General features: G+C 40.9%; 1 protein-coding gene across 5 annotated transcripts in view; it reads left to right on the top strand.

The window, feature by feature from the left end:
• The window catches only part of LOC105670769 (cAMP-dependent protein kinase catalytic subunit 1), a 148,774-nt gene that overhangs the window by 2,928 nt on the left and 119,644 nt on the right, over nt 1-26,202 (top strand). The window contains exon 3 of one of the 5 annotated variants that reach the window (XM_067350803.1): nt 1,044-25,928. The exons of the other annotated variants lie outside the window; for them this stretch is intronic. Coding sequence (XP_067206904.1) covers nt 4,994-6,055 — 1,062 coding nt within the window. The 5' untranslated portion in view covers nt 1,044-4,993 and the 3' untranslated portion in view covers nt 6,056-25,928. Of the gene's footprint in view, nt 1-1,043; nt 25,929-26,202 lie in introns of those variants that run through there. 5 annotated transcript variants of the gene reach the window in all.

The raw sequence follows: 26,202 nt of genomic DNA, 5'->3' as shown, positions 1-26,202 counted from the left end.
TACTTTCAGGACAAGTATTCTTGACTTGAAAATACAGGTTGTCGGTCGTGAATTATTATGTTTCAAACGATGTACGATATCCAGATAATTTTCAGTCTAATTATTGTGCTTATGCAATTTGACGATTATCTCGAAGAAAGTTATTTTATAACTCAAGATTAGATTAGCGATGCCGCCTTCTCTCTGCGATATTCCACGTAAGAAACTAGCGTGCTTCCCTTCGACAAATTGGCTCGCCGCTTCGGGTCATGGAATCAATAGAGAGCGTGGACGCGCGCATCCTGTAGGGTAGAATCAAACCGGGCTTAACCCTAAACAGCACAAGCGAACTCCCACAGGCCCTTTGTGTATCTCCAACAATATTGGAATACACATACAACGGTGGTGTACATGCAATTTATTGTGGGCTATCTTTGCAAGACACGTGATTGAAATAGAAATAACACACATTTCATATATATATATATATATATATATATATATACAAATACACTTATACGCATAAAAAGTCTGGATAAATAAGATTCTAAAATAATCTTAAATATCATTCTTTTTTATTACGTATACCATTTATCTTATATCTTATCTTATATCTTGACATAGCATTTCTTCCTGCTGTTCAAATCACAGTAGGTTGTTTCCTTCCAAGATACATCTCATTTGTCCAGCTCTCATTTGAGTCCTACGCTCTGGTGTGATTAATCGGCCGTTTATAACTACCGTTCGGCGGTATAAGTTTCTCGGTATAGATATAAATTATCGTCTCGGATACTTGGTTATACCTTTATCCACCGTGGTGTTCACAACGCGATGGTGCTACATACGAAAATGCCGCGTATGTTCGAGCAGGCCTGACCCGGTCGCACCTTTTTGATTCGCGAGCAACCGGTTCGCGAACGTTCCGTCCTCCTCTCGCTCCGACCTCACTCTCCTCATCCCTTAGGCTTCTCTCTCTCTCTTTCTCTCTCTCTCTCTCTTTCTTTCTCTGCCAGGCGCTTTCTCGTCGGTCGACCGTTCTAAAATCGCGCCGCCTCTGTCTACAGTTGGAAACTAATCGGCAAAGGATTATCACAGGTCAGCGGGTGTTCAACCTTCCGTACACCTACCTACCACGGTTCGATACCGCGATACCCGGCCGATCATTATTAATAGCCCCAATGCGCCGTTGTCGTTCGACGCCGACAACGACGATGTCGCCTATCATCGTCGTCGCCGCCGCCGCCACCACCGCTCCCGCCGCCGAAACCCTCGCCGTCACGACGCTCGTCGATTACGATGATCATCGCACGACTCCTCGACATTTATTCGACTCGAACGTCGAGCCTTTCCGAGCTTTCGAACCGGTTTCCCCGTTGACGTGACTGACAGCAACAAGTCCCGTCTGTTATTCTCTGACCGCAGTATTCTGTACCGCGCCGGCGACACAACATTTGTAGGGTTCGCACGTAGAGCGGACTGATTTATTCGACGCTGCTTTTAACATGTATTTTCATGTATTATTGCAGTTGAAAAGGTCGAGCGAGGTATACAAAAATTTTAAAAGGTTGACATTACCAAGAAAGAATACCATATAATGAGAGAAAAACTTTTATTCATGAATACTCGAAGCTCTACATCTAATAACTTCGCACGTGGATTACATTAAAACGACCAATTTCGCTTGTATAATGGTCAATCTGTTTCACTGTACTTTATGCAATAAATTTTTAAAGCAGCAATATATATTGCACTCGAAAATATTGCACATAAAGTTGAACCCGTTAAAGTCGAGCTTTAACGCTTATTTAATTTTGTTCGTACGGATGACTTATTCGACCTCTCGACCAATTTGATAATCCTGCGATAAGAAATACTATTATGATAGAGAGCAGACTGTTTTATTTTTCAATCTGCACAGAGAGAATAATTTCAGTATATATTATTTGGTAAAGGAAATATCTTTTGGTTAAGAAATTAAATTAAAGAGAAGAGAGAAGAAGTGATTGAGAGTTGTAATATGAAATAAAGATGGAAATATCGTTGAAAAGAAAATAAATTACAGTGATTAGATATATAATTCACATAACAAGATATATATGCAATATAAAGAACTTTTATATGAAATATTTCAGCATAAATCATCATATTATTTTCATGTTTGCTTATGTACTTTAGAGTAAAATTTAACAGCTTTTAATGTTTAGCAATGACAACATTAGTCCAATCAAATCGTTGTTAGCAAATCATAAATTGTCGAGTTTATAGTCGAGTGCAAATAACCGAGTATGTAATAGAGTATCGCGATAGAGAAAAGAACAACCTGGTACGTAACGACGAGAAAGATTTCGCTCCCGCGATATTCGCGCGAGAGAGAAGGAGATTTCTTATCATGACATATCAGGTGCGGCATTAGATTGCGCACGATAATCCCTACGGTTACGTATATGTCTGTGCTTTCGGCTCCGCGCGTTTTTCCAAGTAATAAGTCGACAACGCGAGAATCCGGCACAACGTTATCCGCGAAGAAAGATAAAAACACGGCCGTGTGACCTCAGCGCTTCCAAATTTCAATAGCAACCTTGACGACGGTACGATATAAGTTTTTCGGTCGGCTGACTCAGAGAGGTGCCGTCCTCGGTGTCGAGGAACATGACACAATCGTCTTCTCGAACCTCACCGCCTGATCAGGGCCGGTTCGAGCCACCTCCGGGACCTAGGTCTCATGAAACAGTCTCAAGAACGCTTCTAAAGAAAGGAGAAACTTAGAAATAGTGAAACGTAGAAATGAGGTCAGGGCCTAAACTCGAGCGACGCATACTTCCGAAAAAAGTATAGATAATAGTTTAGTTTAGGAATAATATTCTCTCTGATAAAATGCGTTATCAGCATCCGAGAAAAGTAGCAAATATCAGCTAGTATTAAGTTTTATATTATTTAAAAAATTTGTGTTATTAAGACGAATAGAGATTTTTTGATGATCATTAAATATTTAATAATGCATGTTTTATTAATATTTTGTATTTAAATATCTGTATGTATATATATATAATATATATACTTCATATTTATTCTTCGATAGAAGAATTTTAATTATATCGGTATTCAAAATATCGTGATGTAAATATCAACACGAAAGAAACAGCTCCAAAATAGCAACATAGCGTGAAAAATTTTCCCATCTAAACGAGTCCTCAGTTGGAGTCAGACGTTCCGGTTCTATACGCGCGTGTCGCGTGACGTCGTACGGATATTGTCGAAGAGATGCTTCGGTGAAGCTCGCGTTCCCTTGGCCGCACCTTAGTTCCGGGCGTCATCGAAGCGGCAGCACCCACCGACTCGACTCGTTGTCCGTACGATGCTACATCTCTCGGCGATACCAGGAAGCAACAGCTGACCCGCGACGCACAGTAGCTCTCTCGCCTCCTGGAGTGGCACTTCGTCACTTTCGCACTCGTGCGAAAAACTCCCGAACGAACGAGCGGAGGAGGAATCGCGTCGCCATCTTTAGGCACGGTTGTACCCATCAACCGCCGTCTCCGCCGACGTCATCGCCGTCGTCGTCGTTCGTCGTCGACGACGCGTGCGAGAGCCGACGACAATCATACCTGAAGCGCCGTGCAGCGGTGTTAACGCCGTGCGCCTCCGTGGTGCAACGCGACGTCGAGAACGCGAAGCAATATCGTGACTGCAAATTCGATATCGACTGTGCGGGCCATCGCTCGATTATAATTCGTGCCGGGGCGCGAGGAAGCGAGGTGCGCGCCGCGAGTAGCTTCCTCGCCCGACGAGACGTCTCTCTCTGTCCTCTGTCTCGCTTTTCGTTCGCAGACGTCACGAGGAGGAATACAACCGCAGGGACGAGGATTACTGCGAGAAGGAACAAACGAATGTGAACGATCCGTCGGAACGTTGCCGTCGGAACATTGCCGTCGCTAGAATTCTATTGCTGTCGCGACAATCGGTGTGCATTTCCCCGCATTCTTTCGATTCGCGTGTGGAAGTGGATTTTGCTGGACGTACAACAATCAGCAGGATTCAGTACTGTGTGATTTTGCCTGCCCAATCACGGGGCAAATAAGTGAGGAACTAATTACAGTGCTCGAAGCGAAGCAGGTCGGATAGACGTTGAAGACGGGAAGGACAGACGGTCGTGCGGGAGAAAGAGAGAGAAACGGCACCGCCGCCGCCGCCGCCGCCGCCGCCGGACGACAACGACGACGGACTGGTACAATTGACAAGGAAGATGGCGCGAGCCGTGGACGAGGATCGCTGCTGACCCATTTTTTTCCGACGCGCCAAATCTCCGGGAGTCGGGAGTCTCCAAGGACGACGGTGGAGGAGGAATCTCTCCCTCATCCCTCCCCCCCTCTGGCTCTCTCTCGCTCTCGCTTATCGCGGGTGAGCGCCGTTTGCGGAGTGTGGTGACGATCGCCGTCGGGAGGAATACACTCGGCGGCAGCAGGGAAGGAAGCCGTAGGAGAGAGAGAGCGGACTCCGGAGTTGCGCCGGGAGGGTGCCCTCTCGTGTCGCGCTCGCGCGCGCGCCTCTCCCCCCTGCGTGTGTGTATGTGTGTGGCCCGTTTTTGTACCGTGTGATACTCGCGCAAGTGTGCGTGCCCCATCTCTATCTCTTCTTCGTGTACGATCGGTTTTTTCTTTTCGCGGTGTGTCGCGAGGCCGTCGTCACGTCCTCGCGAGGATTTTCCTAAAGAAAACGGCTCGGGAACTGGGACAATAACGTGATAACACGGCGCGGAGGACTTTAAGCTGTCATTACCGTCGTCGTCGGAGCTTTATAATTTGCGTAAGATCCGACGGAGAGACGTTTGGCCATCGGCAGCGCGCGATAGAAGGCGGCAAAAATTCTGAGAAGACCGGAGTTTGGCGGAGCCCTGGCAGGCTCGGCGGCGGCTGCGGACGCGGACGTACGCCGACGAAGACGCAGCAGTCCTCTGGATTACTTCGAGCCCCGTGGAGCTGCCCTGGCAGGCTCGGGCACCAGCGCGGCAGCTAAAATGGGCAACAATGCCGCGACCGCTAACAAGAAGGTCGACGCCGCCGAGAGCGTCAAGGAGTTTCTCGACAAAGCGAAGAAGGAGTTCGAGGATAAATGGAAGAAGAATCCGACCAACACCGCCGGTCTGGACGATTTCGAGCGTATCAAGACCTTGGGCACCGGCTCGTTCGGCCGCGTGATGATCGTCCAGCATAAGCCCACCAAGGAGTATTACGCCATGAAGATACTCGACAAACAGAAGGTCGTCAAGCTGAAACAGGTGGAGCACACGCTTAACGAGAAGAGGATACTGCAGGCGATTAGTTTCCCGTTCCTTGTGTCGTTGCGCTTCCACTTCAAGGACAACTCTTACCTGTACATGGTACTTGAGTACGTACCCGGCGGCGAGATGTTCAGCCACCTGCGCAAAGTCGGCCGCTTCTCAGAACCGCACTCACGCTTCTACGCAGCCCAGATTGTACTTGCCTTCGAGTACTTGCACTACCTCGATCTCATCTACCGAGATCTGAAGCCGGAGAATCTTTTGATCGACTCGCAGGGTTACCTGAAAGTTACCGACTTTGGTTTCGCCAAAAGAGTACAAGGTCGAACGTGGACTTTGTGCGGCACCCCGGAGTACCTGGCACCCGAGATTATCCTCAGCAAGGGATACAACAAAGCGGTGGATTGGTGGGCTCTGGGCGTACTAGTCTACGAGATGGCCGCTGGCTATCCGCCGTTTTTCGCCGATCAACCGATTCAGATTTACGAGAAGATCGTAAGCGGCAAACCGCGCTTTCCCTCGCACTTTGGCTCCGATCTGAAGGACTTGCTGCGCAATTTGCTGCAGGTAGATCTTACCAAAAGGTATGGCAATCTTAAAGCGGGCGTGAACGACATCAAGGGCCACAAGTGGTTTGCCAGCACCGACTGGATAGCCGTCTTCCAGAAGCGAATAGAGGCGCCTTTCATACCGCGCTGCAAGGGACCAGGCGACACCAGCAACTTTGACGATTACGAGGAGGAGACCCTGAGGATTTCTCTGACGGAGAAGTGCGCCAAGGAGTTCGCCGAGTTTTGAACGCGACATCTGCTCGGCAAGTTGCTCGCACCAGGAGGTGTATACGCACGTCGTGTACGTGTCATCGTGGTCGCGCCTCACCGTCGGGTCGACGTGTCGCGGCGCTCCTTCGTTACCGTCGCCATCGTCGTCACATTAGTGGTTTGCTTCTTTTGGGAGAGAGAGTGAGAGAGAGAAAGAGAGAGAGAGAGTAAGAAAGCGAGAAAGAGAGCGAGCGAGAGAGAAGGAGCGAAAGAAGGAACGGTGTATGTGTGTGCCGGCGCGCAACCGCGTGTAACGAAACAGAGCGGAAAGTTTTTGGGGCGAAATTTCTGGCGAGGGGACTGGGATGGAAAGTGTCCCGATGGGAGATTTGTAAAAAGAGAGAAAAGAGGAGGATACACGAAACGGCACGTGGCAATTCGCGCGTTTTGCATCTCGCAACTGAACTCGCTACACACGAGAGAGGTAGGGAAGAAACGCGATACGGTTGATAAGGAACGTTTACACACCGGCGTTGAGCGTCCAAGAATTATATATACATATAACTTTTGGTTGTTACGTATGTAGTAGACGCCAGCATCACTTTTTACATGGAGAAATCTCTTTTTTTAGCCGGTAATCGATTCATTAACGTAATAAGAACGGCTGTATACTATATATATATATATATATACATATATACATATATATGTGTGTGTCCCTTCGCCACTCCTCATATCCTCCCCGTTCTCCCCCGCCATCCATTCGAGATAGCTTTATGATCCGGTTTACGGAGAAGGCCGTGTGTAAAGTTTGTTCCCAATGATTAACTGTTATCTGCGTCGGAAATGTCACCGTACCGAAGTTACCTTATACATATAGTCTCTCGTTGTCTTTGCGAATGTTCCCTCCGTTCCTACTTTCCACAATTCTCCTTCATCAGCGTATCGTTTTCCTCGGCATCTCCTTCAATTCTTCGATATACCTCCCCCCTCCCCCTTTTCTCCTTTCCCACGCATCGCACACTTGACACTCGAATCGAGAAGGAGATGTCTTACTACACCGAGGCGAGTCATATCGTGCATCGTTCGTTGTCTACTATTTGTCTCTATCCTCTTTATTCGTCGTGAGAGAGAGAGAGAGAGAGAGAAAGAGAGAGAAAGAAAGAGAGAAAGAAAGAGTGCGAGAGAAAGAGAGTGAGAGGGAGAGCAAGAGAGAGAAAGAAGAGTACGATCTGCGTACTCGCCGCGAGTACGATCCGTATTTATATAGCTAGTCGTTATACACACACACAAAACATACATACACACAAGCGTTACACGTACACATGATAATCTGAAATAATATTTATATATGAAACATGTTTTCCATCGATCGCCGATGACGGGCCAATTGGAGGAGACGGTGGCCTCTTTACACCCGCGCGTAAAATTCTCGTGAGAAACGGTATCCTTTATATATAAGTATATGCAAATAGATCGGACATGTCATCGTCTGGACATTACATCCGCACGCGATCAGCTTATTACGTAGAGCGGTTTTAATTCCTCGCGCAAACACGATTCCGCTGTATTTCTTATTATCTGCGTTATCCTGGAAAATGTCTAATTTTTCACGTAAGATAAACACACAGAGATACCCGCCATCTCGAATCGTATACGAGGAAAAAGGGGGCTCAATAATGGTTACCACATTAAAGTTATCGTTGACACGCGAAAGGATAAACTATTACAACACCAATATTAGGAATGAGCGATCAAGTTGTGAATAATTTAGGTGGCTAACGGCTTTTCTCCTAAACGCGGCTTCGAAACGCGTGCACGAGCGTAATAGCGTCGACATACATCATCGTTACTTGAACCGTCTTCGTATTATCATCTTTGAACTTAAAGACCGGTTAACTATTCGCATAAAGCGAAAGGAAAACGAGTGTAACCCTGACCAGTGAATAACAAGCACGTAATATCGACGGAAGAACGCGGCGCGCGGAAGATGTAGGACATGGTAAAAAAGCACTAAACCGAAGGCGAATTAATAAACACCGCAGGCGTCAAATGAGGCGCGTCGCCGGTACGTAAAGATTACTCGATTGGAAGCTAATGATGGCCGCGATTACGCACGATCGAAGATTGCGTTAGCTACGCGCGATTTACCATCTCTCTCTGCGGAAGATCGGTGCCGATGTCGGCTTTCGAGACGACGCAAAACACTTTCGCGCGTTGACGTCAACGTCGGTGGACGAAGTTTCGTTAATGAGTAAAACGGTTGTTCAGAATTGGATTGGGCACACGCCAGCGCGACGTGGCTGGCCGGGGATCGATTCAGCGGCGATGGGCTAACACGCGCGCGGACAATGCGGAGGAAATGCGGCACGTAAGTGCGACGACGTTACGAAACTTTTATATCCTTTTAGTATTCGCGATGAATCGAGCTCCGTTCTATCGCCCCTATATGCCAATGTAAGTTTTCAGAGCGCAATCAAACGTTTAAGCGTCATTGTCGTTTAATCGAACGGTTCTAGTAGACGACTGACGCAGCGTGTCGCGATTTTTGCGTTACATAAGAAAAAATGGAGCGTGAATCGCGCTGGAATAAATTATTCAATTATATAATCGCAGCTTTGAAAACCTGCAGTTGCATTTAGTGACGACCGCGATTGATGTCATTGATATCTTTTCGCGCGTTAAATGAGAATCGACGGAATTTTCGTCAGGAAATTATTAGTTGTATCGCGAGCAATCAGCTGATCGATGAAAAATTCGTCGCGAGCCAGCGTCTACAGTTAATAACGATACGAAACGCGGAAAATGTAATCCGAGTGTAATTTCGTGAGTGACGGTAGATCGAAGAGGGAGACTACCTCCCTACTTATATCATTCGCGTGTATATATTTACTTCTCTACTTCTATACGCGAATGCACATGCCGTTCGTTTGCACACGCCGCGATGTTATGAAGGAATTAGAACGAGAGAGGGAATGGCGCAGTGGTGCGACTCGCAGCAAAATAAATGAAGTACTTGGCGCGGCTTCGTCACGAGATTTTGGGATAACGAGATCTTGGTGGGTGCGGTATTGTACTCGCAAGCTTGCGAGCGCACACGTTTTATTCGCGCATGTGTGTCCAGAGATAATTGAAGCGTTGAGAATAATATAGCTAAAGTCACTTTTGATAAAATTACGTTAATAGAATCATTCTACAAGATAACTCTTTTAACTCTATTTTTATAACCAATTGATAAATGACAATGATGTATGTAACGAGTGAATATAAATTGTTTTTTATTCAATGAGAGATTTTTAAAATAATTTGTACTTTATTTTTTTGTTTTTTTTTATAGACGGAGTCTATGTTATTCTCAATTTCTTCACTTGCATACGATATTATACGAAAATTCATTGCTTTTTCTAATTACGTAAATTCGCGACAATGTTATTAACATATGAAACTTTAGATTTTTTGCATTTTTAACGTTTAAATTTTTATTTGTGTCAGACGTCAACTGCAGTATATTTACTTATACTTTAACTAGATGATTTGACTCCAATATATCTATTACAAATTGATTAATTTGTGTAAATTATAAAAGTATTATCAGATTTCTTGGCAATTCTATTTCTGGCGGACGAATTTAATATCCGAATAGCGCCAAATCAGAATAGTTCGTTTATTTTACGCTACATTTATTTTTCAATTTAAGACAAATGTCCTAAATGGGAACGCGTGACAGTTCTTTAGGGAGAATCTGAAAGAACCCGAACCGGAGAGTGTTTAGTTAGTCCGATTCGTTAAATCAAACATTTTCTGTTTCTTTAACACTTTGAACGAGCCGCGATTATCCTCCAATGATTATCGAGAGTGCTTGTATTTTCGAGATATCAATCGCACCGTCAATAATGATCTTGAGCACCTTCAGATAGTTCACTATCGCGCTCCTCAATCCGCGACAGACATCAACGTGTCGACTTGTCTTTATCCGCATAGAGTAGCAGTAGACACCGTTAACTCGTACCTACGTTACTCTTATGTGAGTGTTACGACACTTATCTCGCTTCGACATCTAGCGAGAATTGCGTTTTTTTTTGCAAATCGCAAAACCGATCAATATGTATTTCTAGCGTTGCGCTGCTGTAATTTATATTTGCCCTCGGCGTTGTCGTTCCTTTATTTAATTGAAGTAATTACACGCACGTGCGGCGCGTTATCATGACGAGCTTTTGCTAACGGTTTTCGATCTCTGTCCGACAATTCGTTCAAGTCCAATATTGATATTCCAAATTAGACTTATTCATGAGCAAACATGACTAACATCCAGGACGCGTAATTTTCTGTCTTTAAAATTTGATAAAATGTGTAAACGAGAGATGACGTCGAGATACCCTTTAATAATGTCACGCAAACTCCATCGCGAATAACTTGGTTGAAACTTAGACCGCATATCTGGAGAGTAGACCTAACTTTGTCGTAAAAATCGTGACCTGCTTAAGCTTGTACGACCAGGGAACGCGTAAACGCGGATCCGTGAGTGGACATTGCATACAAATTGCACGAGAAGACCTTTTTTACATAAATAATTTTTATATAATGAAAAAATTCATTGGTATCTCACGTCATAACTTGTTTAATTATCCTTTACAAGATTTTACAAGAGGCGATATCAATGTTGTTAGAGAAGAAAAACATGAGGGATATCGATTGTAGAATATTCTCTGCGTAGAATCGCATCGCGATAGCATGTATTTGCATGGAAATTTACGTCGTGGTCTTGCCGATGCATCGATCGTATGAAATAATCGAATATCATCTTTCCTCTATGTGTCATGCTTTAAAGTTTCTCGGAAAAATTTGATTATCGGTATCGATATTTTCTTCTCGGTGGTTCGAATAATAATATTTCTCTGAAATTTTTTATCATCGGAATTTGTTGGTACTTTAGTCACGACGAGGATCGCAAAGTTTTGATTAATGAGATATTCTAATCTCCATGTAAATGGAAATAGCTTTTCAGAAGGGTTACGTTTATCCATATTTTAGTTCGCCAAGCGAGCAATCATTTTCATCGAATGATCACGATTATGATCGTGTTAACGTTTTATTATCGGTATTACAATGAAAGGATACGAGGATAATTATTAGCATCGCTTATACATTTAATAAGGATTTTTGTGGCTTCTTTTCAGCAAGATATTTTGACCATTTGTTTCCAGCAGATAATACAATATTGATCGGTAACTTGCGATATTAAAGGCTGTGTCAATAACAGCATAGGCACATCAGGAGTGTACATTATAACATGATAAAAAGGGTGTCCATTTCTCACGTAGGGAAATAATCTTATCGCGATCGAACTTGGCCTTCCGTTCATCGCACGACGTATGGAGTACACAGTTGTCGGTTGAGATCTGAAGAGAATATTTTTCATTGAACTGCAACTATATAATTCTATGTTTTTACTGGGAAATATGTGCAATTTTTATATTATATATATATATATATATATATATATTTCATATATTGTTTGTTCGTATTATATATATATATATATATTTAGATTATTATTATATATAAAAAGTGAAATTATATTCTTGGACAACGCGATACTGTGTACTCCGTGCACAAATAATTGCCGGGAGGTAAAATTACCTGTTTCACGGTAATCTTGTAGAAAAAAATGCAGCACAGCAAAAACATACTTGCACAACAATTTCTTATATTCTTTCGTATACGTTTGCGATGCGCATAAAATTTCTTGCGTTTAAACGAGTACTTATTATAAACAACGTAGTTTCCCGATGAAATCGGTTGTCGCGAGGTATTTCAACAACTCTAATTTAATTGACCGACGCTCGTCTCCGGTTTTCCAATTGGCCCTGATGGCAAGGGGGTTTGTTGCACCTGTAAAGGGAAGCTTTAATTGACGTAAGCGACTCGCGTGTGTGCGGGCGCAAGCGTTTTCTGTAAATATTAGCGGTAGATAACAGAATAGTACATATATCATCGTGTTCACCGCAGTGTGGCTCCTTTAAAGCTATTTTCCCCTGAATATCTTCGCGTTTCTCCGCTTGGCGCCGACGTTGCACCGACGACTCCGGCCCGGTTTCGACCAATCTGTTAAGTTTAACTCTAGTTTAACCGATTCCTTGTGTCTTCTTAGACAGAAAAGTCCGTATTCTCGTCACGCGTCTAATAGTAAATGCGGCACTTCATTTTCTGAATGTTATTTGTTTAATATGTGAATGGTATTCGATGTGAGATGAGAATTCTATAGAGGTGTGCTTAGCGCTAAGTATGTGACGAGAGTATGCGCCAAGCAATAACTTAAACTACAGTTAGATTGAACTAAAATTGTTATGAAACCGTCGCGATCATTTTCTTCTTCTTTCCTCTTTTCTATATTATAGCTAAGATCCGAAAAAAAAAACAAATCGATAGATTATCCTCTATATAGTCCGAATGGGTTGTCGGTGCAATTCAGTGCTCAATCGTCTTGTAACGCCCAGAGGATATACGCGTACACATTGTCACGCTCGGCAATTATTACAAAAGGAACATGAAGGTAGGCACACAGGGACAACACACGTGTACCTGCGGATTCCCCTCCCCGTTGTACATTACTCCCGCATTATTACTTTTAATTCAGTGTTCTTCGTATCACACAGATGTACAAGTGTCGTCCTATTTATATACGTAGTTTATTCCTCGGTCCAGCGATCGGTCGTTACGCAATCGTCGCACGCACGCACGCACACAAATACACACGCACAAATAACGCGCGTGTCTATGCAAATATTCGCCAGTTATCGAAACGTTCTCGTTGAGGTTCGCCCGTCGTTATAAATTGCATCCGGCACGCGCGCCGCCTGCGGCGCCTTTATTACTTTGTCTCTTTGTTGATTTATTGTGTCTCCATATCTCCGGTCATCGCGGCTCGTAGAGATGTTAAAGCGTTTCTTAAATTGAGGCACTGAGAATGATGACGCAAACTCGAAATACATTTATAACGAAACTGAGAAAAGAAGCTTTAAATCGAAATATTAATCTCTGCGACTTAATTATAAATCAGAAGACCATGAATTAAACAATAAATATATATTTTATCTTATCTATGTCATTATTGCAAGCAACTAATCCTTTGGTAACTTTCTGTTTATGATTTGAGTCCGTCGTCTTTAGCATTTCATTGAAAAAAATAGGAGAGAAAAGTGCAGCGAAGGTCTCGTTACGTGCTGTCACGCGATTGTACGATGCAGATCAATTATAGAACGATCGCGGGACAAAAAAAAATACGGTTTAGTATGAATGCGGATTTCGTGTTGTCGCTCTACAGTAGATCGCCATCGTCCCACTTCGAAAACGTCTCTCTTCCGCATTGATCCGTTTAATCTCACTCGTCTCCTCGCCGCACTGGATTAAATTGTGTGCGTGAAAAAGCGTTTTCCTCATTTCCCTCTTTCGCGGTTCCCCGCGATTCTCCAACGCGCTCCCGTGGGAGAACCTTCCGTAAACACGATCGACTTATATATCGCTATTCACGATGATATTCACCTTGATATTCTCGAAATTGCGAATTAATTATTTAGAAAATATTGAGTCGATCGCATTCGCGGAAGAATCGTTCCAGCGTATCGTACCTTATCTTTGATGTCCATGAACCTTTTGCCTGAAATATCTGAAATTATGTAGTTTATAATTCTAAATTTAATCAAATCAACAATTATGATTGAAGATTTTTTGATTCTTTGCAAAGACGATGCATTAGAGAATTAAGATTTTTAATTGCAAGCAGGTATATTCAAATTTACTACAATTTGTGACCATTTAGAGCGATAAATTTTCTGAAATTCATCCCGCCGCTCGTTACACTCCAAATCCGTCATTTGCACGAGCGGTCGACAACGCCTCGGGAAACTGACGTAACTCGATACGTAATTAATAGCGTGATGGAACGCTCGCTATTTAGGCCCCGCTCATTTCCATTCGGATCTCTCTCTCTCTTCGTTTCTCTCGCCGTCGCGACGAGCTGCGCCCGCTTGCGTAATCGCCTCGTCTCGTAATAAGCCTCTTCGTCGTCGCGATCCAATCCCGGGACCCTGACGCCGAAGGCGCGTATAAATACGTCGCCTCGAAAATTCGCGCATCTGCCTTCACGCGTTTAACGAAGCAATCATTGGACGCGCCTCGTGTCTCCCGACTTTGAATCTTCCGTGATAAACGGACCGAGACAGTTGTGAGAGGTGGATTAACGTTAAATATCGCTTTTGTTTCGATGTTGCGCAGAATTATCGCGAATTTTCGCAATATGTCGTGACTTCCAGAGAATTGATGAGAGTAATTTATAAAACAGAAGTTCTTCAGGATTTCGAGTGTTTTTGTTATAATTTTTTGTCCTCTTTCTCGTAAACTAACCTTCGACTGCAATGATTTCGCGGTATTATATATTCCAGTTAATAATTCAATCTTAATAATTAGCATTTTCCTTACAGGAAAAATGGAAAATTAAATTTATGTCTATCTTAATGAAAATGACGAACTGCATAATAAAATTGCGAGAAGATTTCGCCTACCTTTGGCCTCGTCTTCTCAATCACTCGCTCGAGAGAGCCGAAATTAAAATTGAAGCGCTTAACCCAATTTACAAGGCGACACGGGGCGTTCGATTTTCAAGCCGGTACTCGCAATTATCCGGGAGTTCATCTTTCGCCACGGGTTGTCCCCCGACAGAGAAAATTCTTCGTTTCTTTCAGCTTTCTTTGTATTAGCGTGATCGGTTTCCAACCTCACGTCATTTTTAGAGGCCCGCTGACTTTTTCTAGACAACATGAATTAATCAAGTCATCGCGTTTTTCCCCATGCTGTGCTTTGCGTCACGTGTCTAACCCTCCGTCGTTCCCTTTCGTCCGCTCGGCTGTCGCTTTCTTTTCGCCGTGGAGAAAAGAATTCGACAAAATATGTGACTTCTCTGTGAAAAATAAATGAAACAAGAAGGATTGATGAATATTAATTTTGAAATGTTACGAATTTCCAATTTTCTTATAGTATTAGAAGCAAGACTTTATTTTTATCAAAGAAAAATAAAAAGCGGTGTAAGTCATTTGTGAATAACGTTATACAATGGAAAATTTTATGTAAAATATATGTTACAGATCCGATTATAAATTTAAGACTGGAAGTATTCACTCTTTACAGAGACGAATCTTTTTTAATTATTCTTACTAAATTATTAATATATATTTATTTTTATATAAATTTATGCTTATAAATATGTATAATTTATTATTAATTATAATAATTATTATTAACAAGCTACATTTGTTTATTTATTCATTATTTCACTTCGTTTTATTTATTTTTTGAGGGATCAAACTGTCGGTAATTTAATTGCGTTCCCCACGTTCTTACTGAAGATTTGCGCGCTACTCGCGTTACGTGCAGCTACGCGAGAAATGCGAAAGGAAAATGATTTTATAACGAGGTTTTCGCGCGTAATTCTCTCACCGGTCGGCACACATAATATCGCGTAGTTGGTGCGCCTTTTGTACTTTTATACTGCATCATTGTTACGAGGCTAATAGCTCGTATAATGAGATTTGATGATTAATCGAATTCCAATACGAAGGAAGGAAAAGGGGGAAAAGTCGATCGCTCTGTTGATCCTGAGCCCGAAATAATGTAAATTTTCGGATGACAGCGCTTTTCTGCTCTATAGTAAAATTTCGTTTTTGCAACGGTTTGTTTTGGGGATTCGCTGAAAATTTATGACGACCAGACAGATAAAATGTCCGTTACTCTTATCGGCTGGTCGAACTGACCTTGACTTCGTGGACGAACATTTACGACTTCCTAACGATTTGGCCGGAACAAAGGGGAGAGTGTCGTGAGAGGGAACGAGGAGAGCAGCGCGTGCGCGATTATACGGTATATGTTCCAGAATCACTGGGTGTCCTTTTAAATATAAATGCTGGAAGCGCCGAGAGAGGACTGAGGGTTGTTTTAGTGGCAAGTTATAGCATTACTTAACGTTGAAGATGAAAGATTTTATCTTATTATTTTAATTGCGGACTCTACCTTCACACAAAATTAATTTGAGACTTAATCATGTGCTAAAATCTCTTATGCTGAATGCAATAAATTTGCGGTAAGAGTTTGTTAGCAAGCATTTACTGAAAAAAAAAGATTTAATCTCGCAGCATCAAAAAGTGAAAAGGATATTCCGGTCGTTCCGAGCATGTATGTGCTTGATACATTCGTAGGTAGCATGGAAATTTACCCGTCGATCACGACTTTCGTCGTCGAGCGTAGCCGCAATTTGAATTACCTTTGTCCTTTTCTTCTGACAGAAGCCTCCATCGATAATCGATGAGCGCGCGCCGTTAGCTTCGCCAAACGGCCCGAAGTATTCGCGCAATAATAAAGAACCAGCGTGACGTTTTTATGCTACGTAAAATTTGTCTCTCGCCCACGTCTCCGCTTGCTCCGCGAATTGTTCGGATCGTCCGCTTTTGATCGTACCTGTCGTTTGTCTCTCGATTAAGTCGTCCCTCTGTGCGCACCGACAAAGGCATGCCAATTACTTTCGAGTGCGCATCGATAATTCATTGCTATGCTTCCCTTACCCGCGGCTTACGATAATTGCTCTGATTGCTTTACAATACCGAATAAATGCAAATCACGCCCACATGATCGACTTCCGTTTAACGAAATTGAAGATTCGCAGTTTTATCTAAATTTTGTTTAAAAAGATATTTAATTATGAATTATTCAAGTTGTAAAATGTATCATATTGGTTTTAAACTTAGCGGATGTTTCACATTTTCAGTATATTTTATAATGATTGTAATAACATAACTTTGATGGGATTGCAAATAATCGGGAGTTTCTGCGTTTGATGTTCTATTACAACATTTTCTTCGTTCAAATGAGTTTTCAAGTGTTATGGCGCTAAGCGGAAGGCAAACGGAAGCATTTGTTATCAATTAAAACGTAGAAACGCGCGCTATTACGCGGGCAGAATCGTTCTCTCGTTGGCAGATAACAATCTTAACGATATGAGTGGCACAGTGTGCCCGTGCTTAACCGCGCTCGTAAAAGTTACGACCGGCGTATTAAACGATCAATTCGTCTCGAGACAACGTAGATACATTGCTGCAACGCGCTGCACAGCATACAAATCGAGCGTCGCTTGCCGACCGGTGACATCGAATTCGCGAATTGCAGAACGTAATACGCGCATCTACGTGTGAAACTTATTATGTGAACAAAAAATTAGATTCGTACTCGTGATTTGACTATTAACGAGTTTACTTCGCGTTGCGCAACGTGTTTGCTCAGATCCGCCGTTTGAATTCTTCGTGCAGTCGCATTTATGTCAGATGATTTTGCTTCTGCACTACTTTTAGCGCTTAATGGAACATCGCACGCATGCTGCAAATTCGCGGAATCGATGTGACTTAAGAGCATACTGTCCGAATATTCTCATTCACGGAGAATAGACTCACAATTAGAAAAAATATCTGAGAATATTTCAATTTTCTCGTAGAATATTCCTAAAATATATTTTCGGAATATTCTGGCTTTCGGAAAATATTTTTGGGGATACATTGTTGTGTTGAAAAATTATTTTCAGAACATTCTGGTGCTCAGAAAATATTTCTCGAAATAGTTTCGTTCTCGGAATCATTCTTTCGCTAAATTTTCGCCTCACTTTAGTGCTCGAAAGACACATCTCTGTCCGCACTTATTTTCTCTGCAAGACGCGACTGTCGTTTCTGTGGAAGATGTACAAATCGTGATAACTAATGCTCTCGTCGTACGAAGATTTGTGCCGTTTGTCTTGTGGAACGATTCGCGTGGAATATATCGCTCCTAGTGGAGGCTGGTTCGTAAACATTTGACGCAATCTCGACGGCGGTGGTCTCTGCATGTGTCGAACACTTCATTGACGCATCGCTCGCTTTTACTGCAGTGACGTAATATGAACGGCCGCAATGCTTCTCAACGGCACCGAGAAGTCAGCGTCGTCCTCAAGGACAATGATGAAAATCCGCCGTGGAAAAATTTATCATTATCAATAATGAAATTGTGCTGTGATAATTAGAGTATATCATCAAAATGTCATTCAGTGAGATAAAATAATTTTCGTTTTTATGTATTCAAAAATAATAATATTATATTCCAATGCACGGTGAAGCGAAATATTTGCGCGGGATTTCACGTTATCTCGTACATAAATTCGCATTATTTATTTAATAATCGCATTATTTACATACAGCGATAACTGTCAAGTGCACAATTATGTTAAACTCTTATTATGTGCGAGATATTTTTAGTACCTTAGAAATATCTGTTGCGTTTCTATGTTACATCAGAAGAGAGAATTAAATTTTTTTTATATTAACTTTCTTCTCTTTAATTGATTTTTTCGAATTTATTTTTGTTCGAAAACATTATCTACACTGGATTGGCAAAAGCGCAATTTTCTTGAATCGAAATTTCAATAATGATTAATTTACCGTAAAATTGGACTTTTGCGTAATACTACGTGGTATTTTATATAACTACATAAAAGCACGACGATAAAGAGTAATCAAATGGATGAAATGTGATAATCGGAGGAATAAAAGGCTATTGTACGTTCTTCTTTCTTTCAGTTTATCATGCGATATTATCATTAGATGAAATTCTATCTTTATTGTTGCCGCGTATTTTTATTCGAAATTTGTCTCTGAAATCCGAATATGAATTCTCGCATTTTTCTCGCATACGCTCGCTTGTTTGCAGACCAGTTAACCTTGACAAAGTTCGTTGCTTTGCGTGCACAATGCTCGACCTCCGAAGGCCGCGGAATTCATTAAATGTCACAGATCGCCCGCATAATTTTTCGCGATAAGTCGCTGGAAAAATATCCGAGCTGTTTGCGTTCTAACATCAGTTAGAATATTCTAACGCGCGTGCGGTTATAAATAACTTTCCTCTATTATCCTGACTATAATCAAGAAAGGAATAGAGAAGTGATCGATGAATCAGGTTTGTCGATTCAATCGAATTCGTCCTTCGCATTGAGAAAGTCAGAATTTTTATGTATGACATTACATACTGCAGGTTTTTAAAATAATTATTCACATTTATTACCTATTGATAAATTATTACTGTTGGCTGGCAGTATTCAATTCACACAGTTTTTATGTTTTTATGTTGATAACAAGCGATCGAGAAATGTTGAAACTTTATTATGGAAAATTGTATTATGGAAAAGATAAAAACTGATTAAATATTTTTCACGACGCGAATATTTTATAACGTTTAATTTTTTTCATATATCAACATTTATACCGTAAACGCATTCGCAATTGCATCAATTGTTTACAGAAAAATAGTGCTCTCATTAAATCAATTTTGGCAATATTCTCACTGAGATTTTAGTTTAATATTTATACACGTGCATAGCGTGAAACGTGTAGCTTGGGAAAATATTATTGGTTTGATGTTTTGTTCGTCGTTGCTTTGAATGCAACAACAGGAAATTGCTAGTAATTTTCTGTCTCGCGTGAAATTTATTTTTGATTTCTTCGGAAATATTTACGATTACTGAGAATGGATTTGGAAAACGAGTTCGTCGTCTCTCTAAGAATAAATTACATGCACACAGAGACGAACGTGTATTCTCAAGAATCAATGCAATAACATCGTTTGCCAATGATGTGGAGTTTCGAACTCTCTTCATTAATTAACTTTTCTTATCTCGATTTCGCATTCACATTGCGAATCGTTCGATTGATTCGATTGATGAATTCAAGCCTTGACTCTAGTATAATACCAGTCTTTTCTATAATTGGATGTATTGACACGCGCGCAGAAATATTTTATATATAGAAACATTTTTTCTTTAACTACTGATAGTTTATAAAACGTTATGCAAACGTTAAAAATTGACTATATCATTTTTCTTCGTATTTATTTTTTTAATTAGACAATTGAACAAAATTTTTATACTAAAAACAATGGGGACGCAAAGTACTTCTCTATTCCTTGGCACAACAATACCAGGTTAATTTAGCATCTTGATACTTCAATAGAGCTATCGTCATGTCGAGAGCTCGTCATTGTAATCTTGTATAAATGATGACACGTCTGGATACCAGATGCGACTGCGGATACCGGGCGACTATTACAATTATGCAGCAGCACTTCACGATCGGTTCATTTATCATTAGAGCGATTGTTATACACCTGTAAGGGATTTGCAGACGTCCGTAAATTTTCACACTATTTCATGAACTAGATTTCTTTCGTATTCCGCAATAATTGAAAATAATTTAAAGTTGTTGAGTCGCAAAAATGTGAAAATATAGAAGTAGAAATAATAAATCAGAAAAATTTTGTTAATATGATTACTGCAATATGTTGTTCACTGAAAATCCTTGCACTGCAGATTCTAACGCGATCGAGCGACGAATGAAGTCGTATATAAGCTCGATAGGCAGGTATATGTATAGCTCGATGGCCATTAGTTTGAGTGGTTTATATGTACTTAAATGCTTTGACTTTTCGAGGACAGCCGCTCAATGACGAAACACTTCATTGAGCTCCGCCTCGGCGCGTTGCAATTCGTGCGCGGTGTATTTGTTGTTAATCTGTATGTCTTTCTCAGATCGATTCGTTCAACTCGACGATTCCTTCTGAATGCAATCGAACGTCAGAACTAATATTTTTCGGCTTGTATAATACGATCGAGGTTAATTTTAAACTTTGAACTGTGCTTTATCCTGTGCAATAGCAAAGTAAAATACGCGCCTTTTAAAAGTTAATCGTAAATAATATTTTGAACAATAAAGCAAAATGTTTATATAAGTATATATTTCAATAAAATTTGTGTTGTATTGTAAAGAATAAAAATTCCATAAAATGTTTATAAAGAATAAAAGAATCGAAATAGTGATACAATTGTTAATAAACAAAATTTGGAAAGAAAATATAACGGAAAAAGTTAAAAAACTGTCTATTTAGGAAGTCGTATTATTAGTTTTTTATATTGCTTTATTTTACAATTATTTACGAATTTAGATTTTTTTTGCGGAGTTTAAAGCTTTGATTCCTCATTAATGATCCCTCTCGAACTTTGTGGGATTTTACTCAAACGAAAATCACGTCTCCATGTGTAGGGTGAATTAGATTTGATTCGAAGACGAGCGTCCATCTTTATCTGACGATGCTTAGATTTGAATTAACGATAATCCACAGATTAAGCAAATCTCCTTACCACGACAATCCGCACTGTGTCGTTTAGTAATCTCAGACTTATCTTTCATTGACTTTTTTCTCGATCCACGTGCCGCGTCATATCGCTTTTACTGCGTGAGTATATATCTTTTATGCATATAAAACGCTCTGTACTGTCGGCTGTCTCTATCTTATGCGGGAGTCTGTATTTTCTGCGAAATTTTAATTTTTCCGCTCTAAATTGTTGTTTCGTTGAATAAATCTGAAAAGGAAATTTTTATCAAGGCAAGCTTAATTAAAAACGAGATTTATTTATTTGAATACGTTTTTTCAAAGCTTCTCAATTTTTGTTATCAGATAACTTACTAATTTAGACTCGAATAAAATTTTCTCCACGGAAAAAAGGGAACATGAATCTCGTAAGAGGTGCGGCACAATCTTTCCAATCTCTTATCTCAATTTGTCTTTAGGCGTGAAGAGTTTCCTCGTTTATCTCAATGTCAAATCTTTTCCTGCTTTTCGAGACAAAACTTCCTAAACGTTGTTATTGTGAGTGGAAGGATAAACCCGAAAATATTATGACCGATTTTTTGTTTTGTCTTGTTTTTGCTTGATTTGTTTTCCCGCAAAATCTCACAAGAGCCTGCATTGTACCGCTCTTTTCTCCTTTCTCTTCACCGACTTTTGCTCTTTATGTGATAGATAACTGTACGTTACATTAAAGAAAGGAAAGAAAAACGCTTCTTTTCACTTCGCCAGTTCTAGTCGCGGCGAGAGATTAAAGAATTATTGTGAATGGCGTTCCCGAGAGAAAAAAACGAAAATTTTAATCGAATATAAAGATACAGATTGTCTCAAGATCATCGATTGTTTAATGACAAATTTTCAAGATGTCAAACCATTTAAAGAATTGTTATTAAAAACTTTTCTTAAAACATCTTGTATATTCGTTGGAATATTTTGACGTGCGAGAAAATGCTTTTTCACGGTGATTACGGGCGGAATTACGCAACGGGCGACGCTCGCGAAAATCTATTCAAGTAGATCTCGGAAGCGTTAAATCGCATTTACGCGTATGCACGCGTGTGATATTGGCCAAATGCAACAATCACGGGTAACTGTTTCGTGCATGATAACCCTCCCGTATTATCACTTCTATTCAGTGCTGCATTTGGCGCCGAGTGTGCTTCGAATTTTGTTTGTATAACACGAGAATCGCCTTCGATCTCGACATGAGATGACAATCAGAGAGTCGCAATCATGACTGGAAATATGCGATGAGAACATCTTTATCTTAATCCTAGCAGAACGAGCCCTGAATTGTGACAATGATAAAGTGAACTAAGTGAATGTTGAAAGATTGTTATAAAATTCGTTATTTAAATATTCAAAAATATATAATATAAACATTAAAATAAAATAAATTATAAAAGTTTTATAAGAGGTGATGTTGCAATAAATTGGATATGAAGTTATAACAAAACGTTGAAAAATAATCAAGATCAGGCTCCGTTTTTTGCTGAGGATTCTGCTAGGATTAATGTCAAATATTTTCACAGCGATTTGAATAGAAATGATCGGCATGCTCGATTGAGAGAGCTAACGAAATTTTTCTTTGCGAGTCGAACTTGTTCGCGTATTTTGATTCGCAGGGTGCTAATGATTGGGTTACAGGATCGGTAAATATTTAGTCAGACTCGTACATCTCGAGTGCCAGCTGATTACGCTCTCGCACGCGTGGCGTGTTATGCGTGTACACATAAACACATTTACATGTATGTATGTGACGTAATGCACATCTTTATGGGCGAAATATCGATATAATAAATAACCGCATATGAATGCGCGGCAAACATCGCCGGTATTGTGGACAAAACCTGTAACCTGGCCAGACGAGAGAGCAAGAAAAATAATGTTTTATAACGAGCGACGAAAAATTCGCGAGCGACTCGGCGAGTCAAAATTTTCGATGTTTTATGTCGCGTCAATCAGCACTGGGAGTGAAATAGTGCAGATAAACTCTCATTCGTGAAAATTTTATTTTCGATCTTTTGTTCCCTGTGCAAACTGGCGTTTTCAGAATGCGTGACGCTCGTGACGCGTTGCAGTTGTTTGCTTTTAAAAATTAATCGCATTTGGAACAACAGTCAACTTAAGCATTAACACAGGTTCGCTGAAATAATATTGCATACATTTCCTGTGGGTCACGACCAGAATTGCCTATTTCTGGAAATCGAATTGTGATACAATAAAGAGAGGAAATTATAATATTTGCGGATTTCGTTACAACACATCACACAAAAAAACGAAGAAGAGAGAGAATACGTTTGAAGTGAAATCAGCGCAATAGGAATGGCGCTTATTAACAAATAACAATATTTGATTATAGAAAAAAGTAATAAAATATTATCATTTGTTAATTTAAAGAAATCTTTATATTACCTGCGTATTATATTGAAGAAAAAATTTTATGACGATATTATATAGTACAAATGTTATAATTATAATGCGGTTGACAAGGCTGGCCGTGATTTTACCAGACCAATTAAGGTTTAAGTGAGAAATGAATGCAAAATTTATGCAATGTATTTTAGCTCTTCACAGGACAGAGAGACAAGTGAAAATTGGTCCTGGCCAAGTAGCATACCTCTGTAAAAACTGTAGCCGCGATATTTTTAAATCAGCATTGATATATAATTATGAGAGGGAAGAGATAGAAACTACAAAAGATCAATAACATTACCCAGAGATCTGATTTACGTCATTTGGAAGTAAATGGCTCCTTTAGGAGCAACGAAACTGGGTAACCCGCTATACCCACACTGATTTTATTGATTTCCTTGGCGTGCGTGCGCGCGCGCGCGCGCGCGTGTGTAAATGCTGTGTGTGAGCGTGTGTATGTGTGTGTGTGTGTAAAGAGAGAGAGAGTGTGTATGTGTACATGTGTGTATGTGTGCTCGCACACGTGTGTGTCCTTAATTCGTGCACTGGAAGAATCGCGCGGAATCGATGTATTTCTTACGCGTCTTGACGAATCTCGCACGAGAAGGATATATGTATACATCTATGCTTTCCGATCGCGCATCGCACATCCACTCGATTTTAAGTCTTTCTCTCGCGCGATTTGCAAGCGTGAATGTTGGCGCGTCACTTGCGCAAACTGCGAATTTTGACACCTTGCGATCTTAGACACGATCTTCGTTTCTTTCGCCCCGGGGCAAAGCGGAACTCTCTGCGATACGTATACGACATCGACGAAGGAGATCCGCGAAGGATCTCGTGGAACGCCATCGAGATTCTCCGGCCACATTCTCGCGCGGCCGTCCAATTTCTCACGAGATTTCTCGGAGATAACTGACGGTTTGAGTGAGCTTTAACGCACGAGAAATCGCGTGAGAGATTAAATACCGAAGCAGACTCAAATTACGCGAGATGGAAAAATCGGCGTGAGAGTGATAATTCGCTCTAGCGATAAGGCGCAGGCGTCGATTTTTCCGATTTTTAAATATTGTTCTCGTGCAGTTCGCAGGCGTGCCGGTCACACTCCGATTACGCTCCTCTTTCACATATCTATTGATGAAAATCGCGGATTCGGAATGCGGGATCGGTAATGTTGGTAGGTGCTGTGTATTTTATTATATATGTGTGCGTGCATACCCAAGTATGTATACCCAATCACATTCGTCATAGCCACAAAGAAGTTGTAACGGGGATAATATCTCTAATAATTGCGAGATATCGTCTTTCGGATACAGTGAGGATACTAAAGTCACGTGTATACGTTGAATAATAATGCCAAGTCAGAATGGAACTTGTCATGAGGACTTGTAGTAAATGTGGGACTTTAGTTTTCATCGAAAGCTAATTTGTTTCTTTCGTCAGTTTTATGGTGTTGTTAGACAAGCGAAGATAAGAAGAGCGAAGGAGGAGTGTATTTGTGAGCGGATTTAAGTGTGAGCGAAACAAAGCGACACGTAGGGCAATACGTTTCGCCATGTCTGCAAAAATCGAGAGAATGTGAGAAGTTGAGAGAAAGAGAGAAAAAGAGAGCACACACACCAGATCGTTTTTACGCGCCGAAAACGAGGATCATGTGCACGGCGAATAACGTTAATAATAATATTAATAATAAATAATAATAACAATAATAATAATAGTAATTGTCCGCTAACGATGTTACGCCAAAGTTCGTACGAGTGAAGTATTTAAACTTGTCTATACGTGTATAGGGACACGATAGGAATACCTGTGAGTAAAAATAAAAATTAAAGTAAAAAAGAAGAATTAACGAGAGAGAGAGAGAGAGAGAGAGAGAGAGAGAGAGAGAGAGAGAGAGAGAGAGAGAGAGAGAGAGAAAGGGAGAGAGCGAAAGAACGAGCGAGAGCGAGTGAGAACGAAAGAGAGAGAGAAAGAGAGAAAAAGAAAAATACAAAACCAATATTATCGCTATTTTGCATCGAGAAGTATTGTAAAGTGAGGATTTTTCTCGCCTTGTGATTATTATGTTTGTAAATCGTAGCCGATTGTTAGCCGCTATAAATGCGATTATACACGTAGGCACCCCGAAAATCGGACTTGTATTACCCGGATCTAGCGCAGTCGATGAGTTGATCGAATTAATTAATGGATATATCAAAAATCTCATTTTTTGTAAATATTAATTTAAATAAATCCTATTGTAAAGATTGTATAATTTACATAGCGCACATCGTGCTTGATCTCTCTTTTCCCCAGTTTTTTTTGTTTTGTTTTATTTAAATTCCGCTGCGTATCACGTGCCACGTGTGGCCCGTACGCCACGGTGCCACACGTGCGCTCCCATCCGCAATCCTCTCCTAACCACTTCATCATTCGCCGCTGATCAGCGTGCGATCGTCGACCCGAATCCGCTTCGCGTTTCGCAATCACGAAGAGGAGCATCATATGACACGGCTCTTCCGAATGATAATATCGCGATTCATGCGCAGGACA

This window comes from Linepithema humile, chromosome 2 (assembly GCF_040581485.1).
Source record: "Linepithema humile isolate Giens D197 chromosome 2, Lhum_UNIL_v1.0, whole genome shotgun sequence".
Lineage (NCBI taxonomy): Eukaryota > Metazoa > Arthropoda > Insecta > Hymenoptera > Formicidae > Linepithema > Linepithema humile.
The sequence above is the reverse complement of the archived record's forward strand: the minus strand, read 5'-3'. Positions and strand labels throughout refer to the sequence as shown.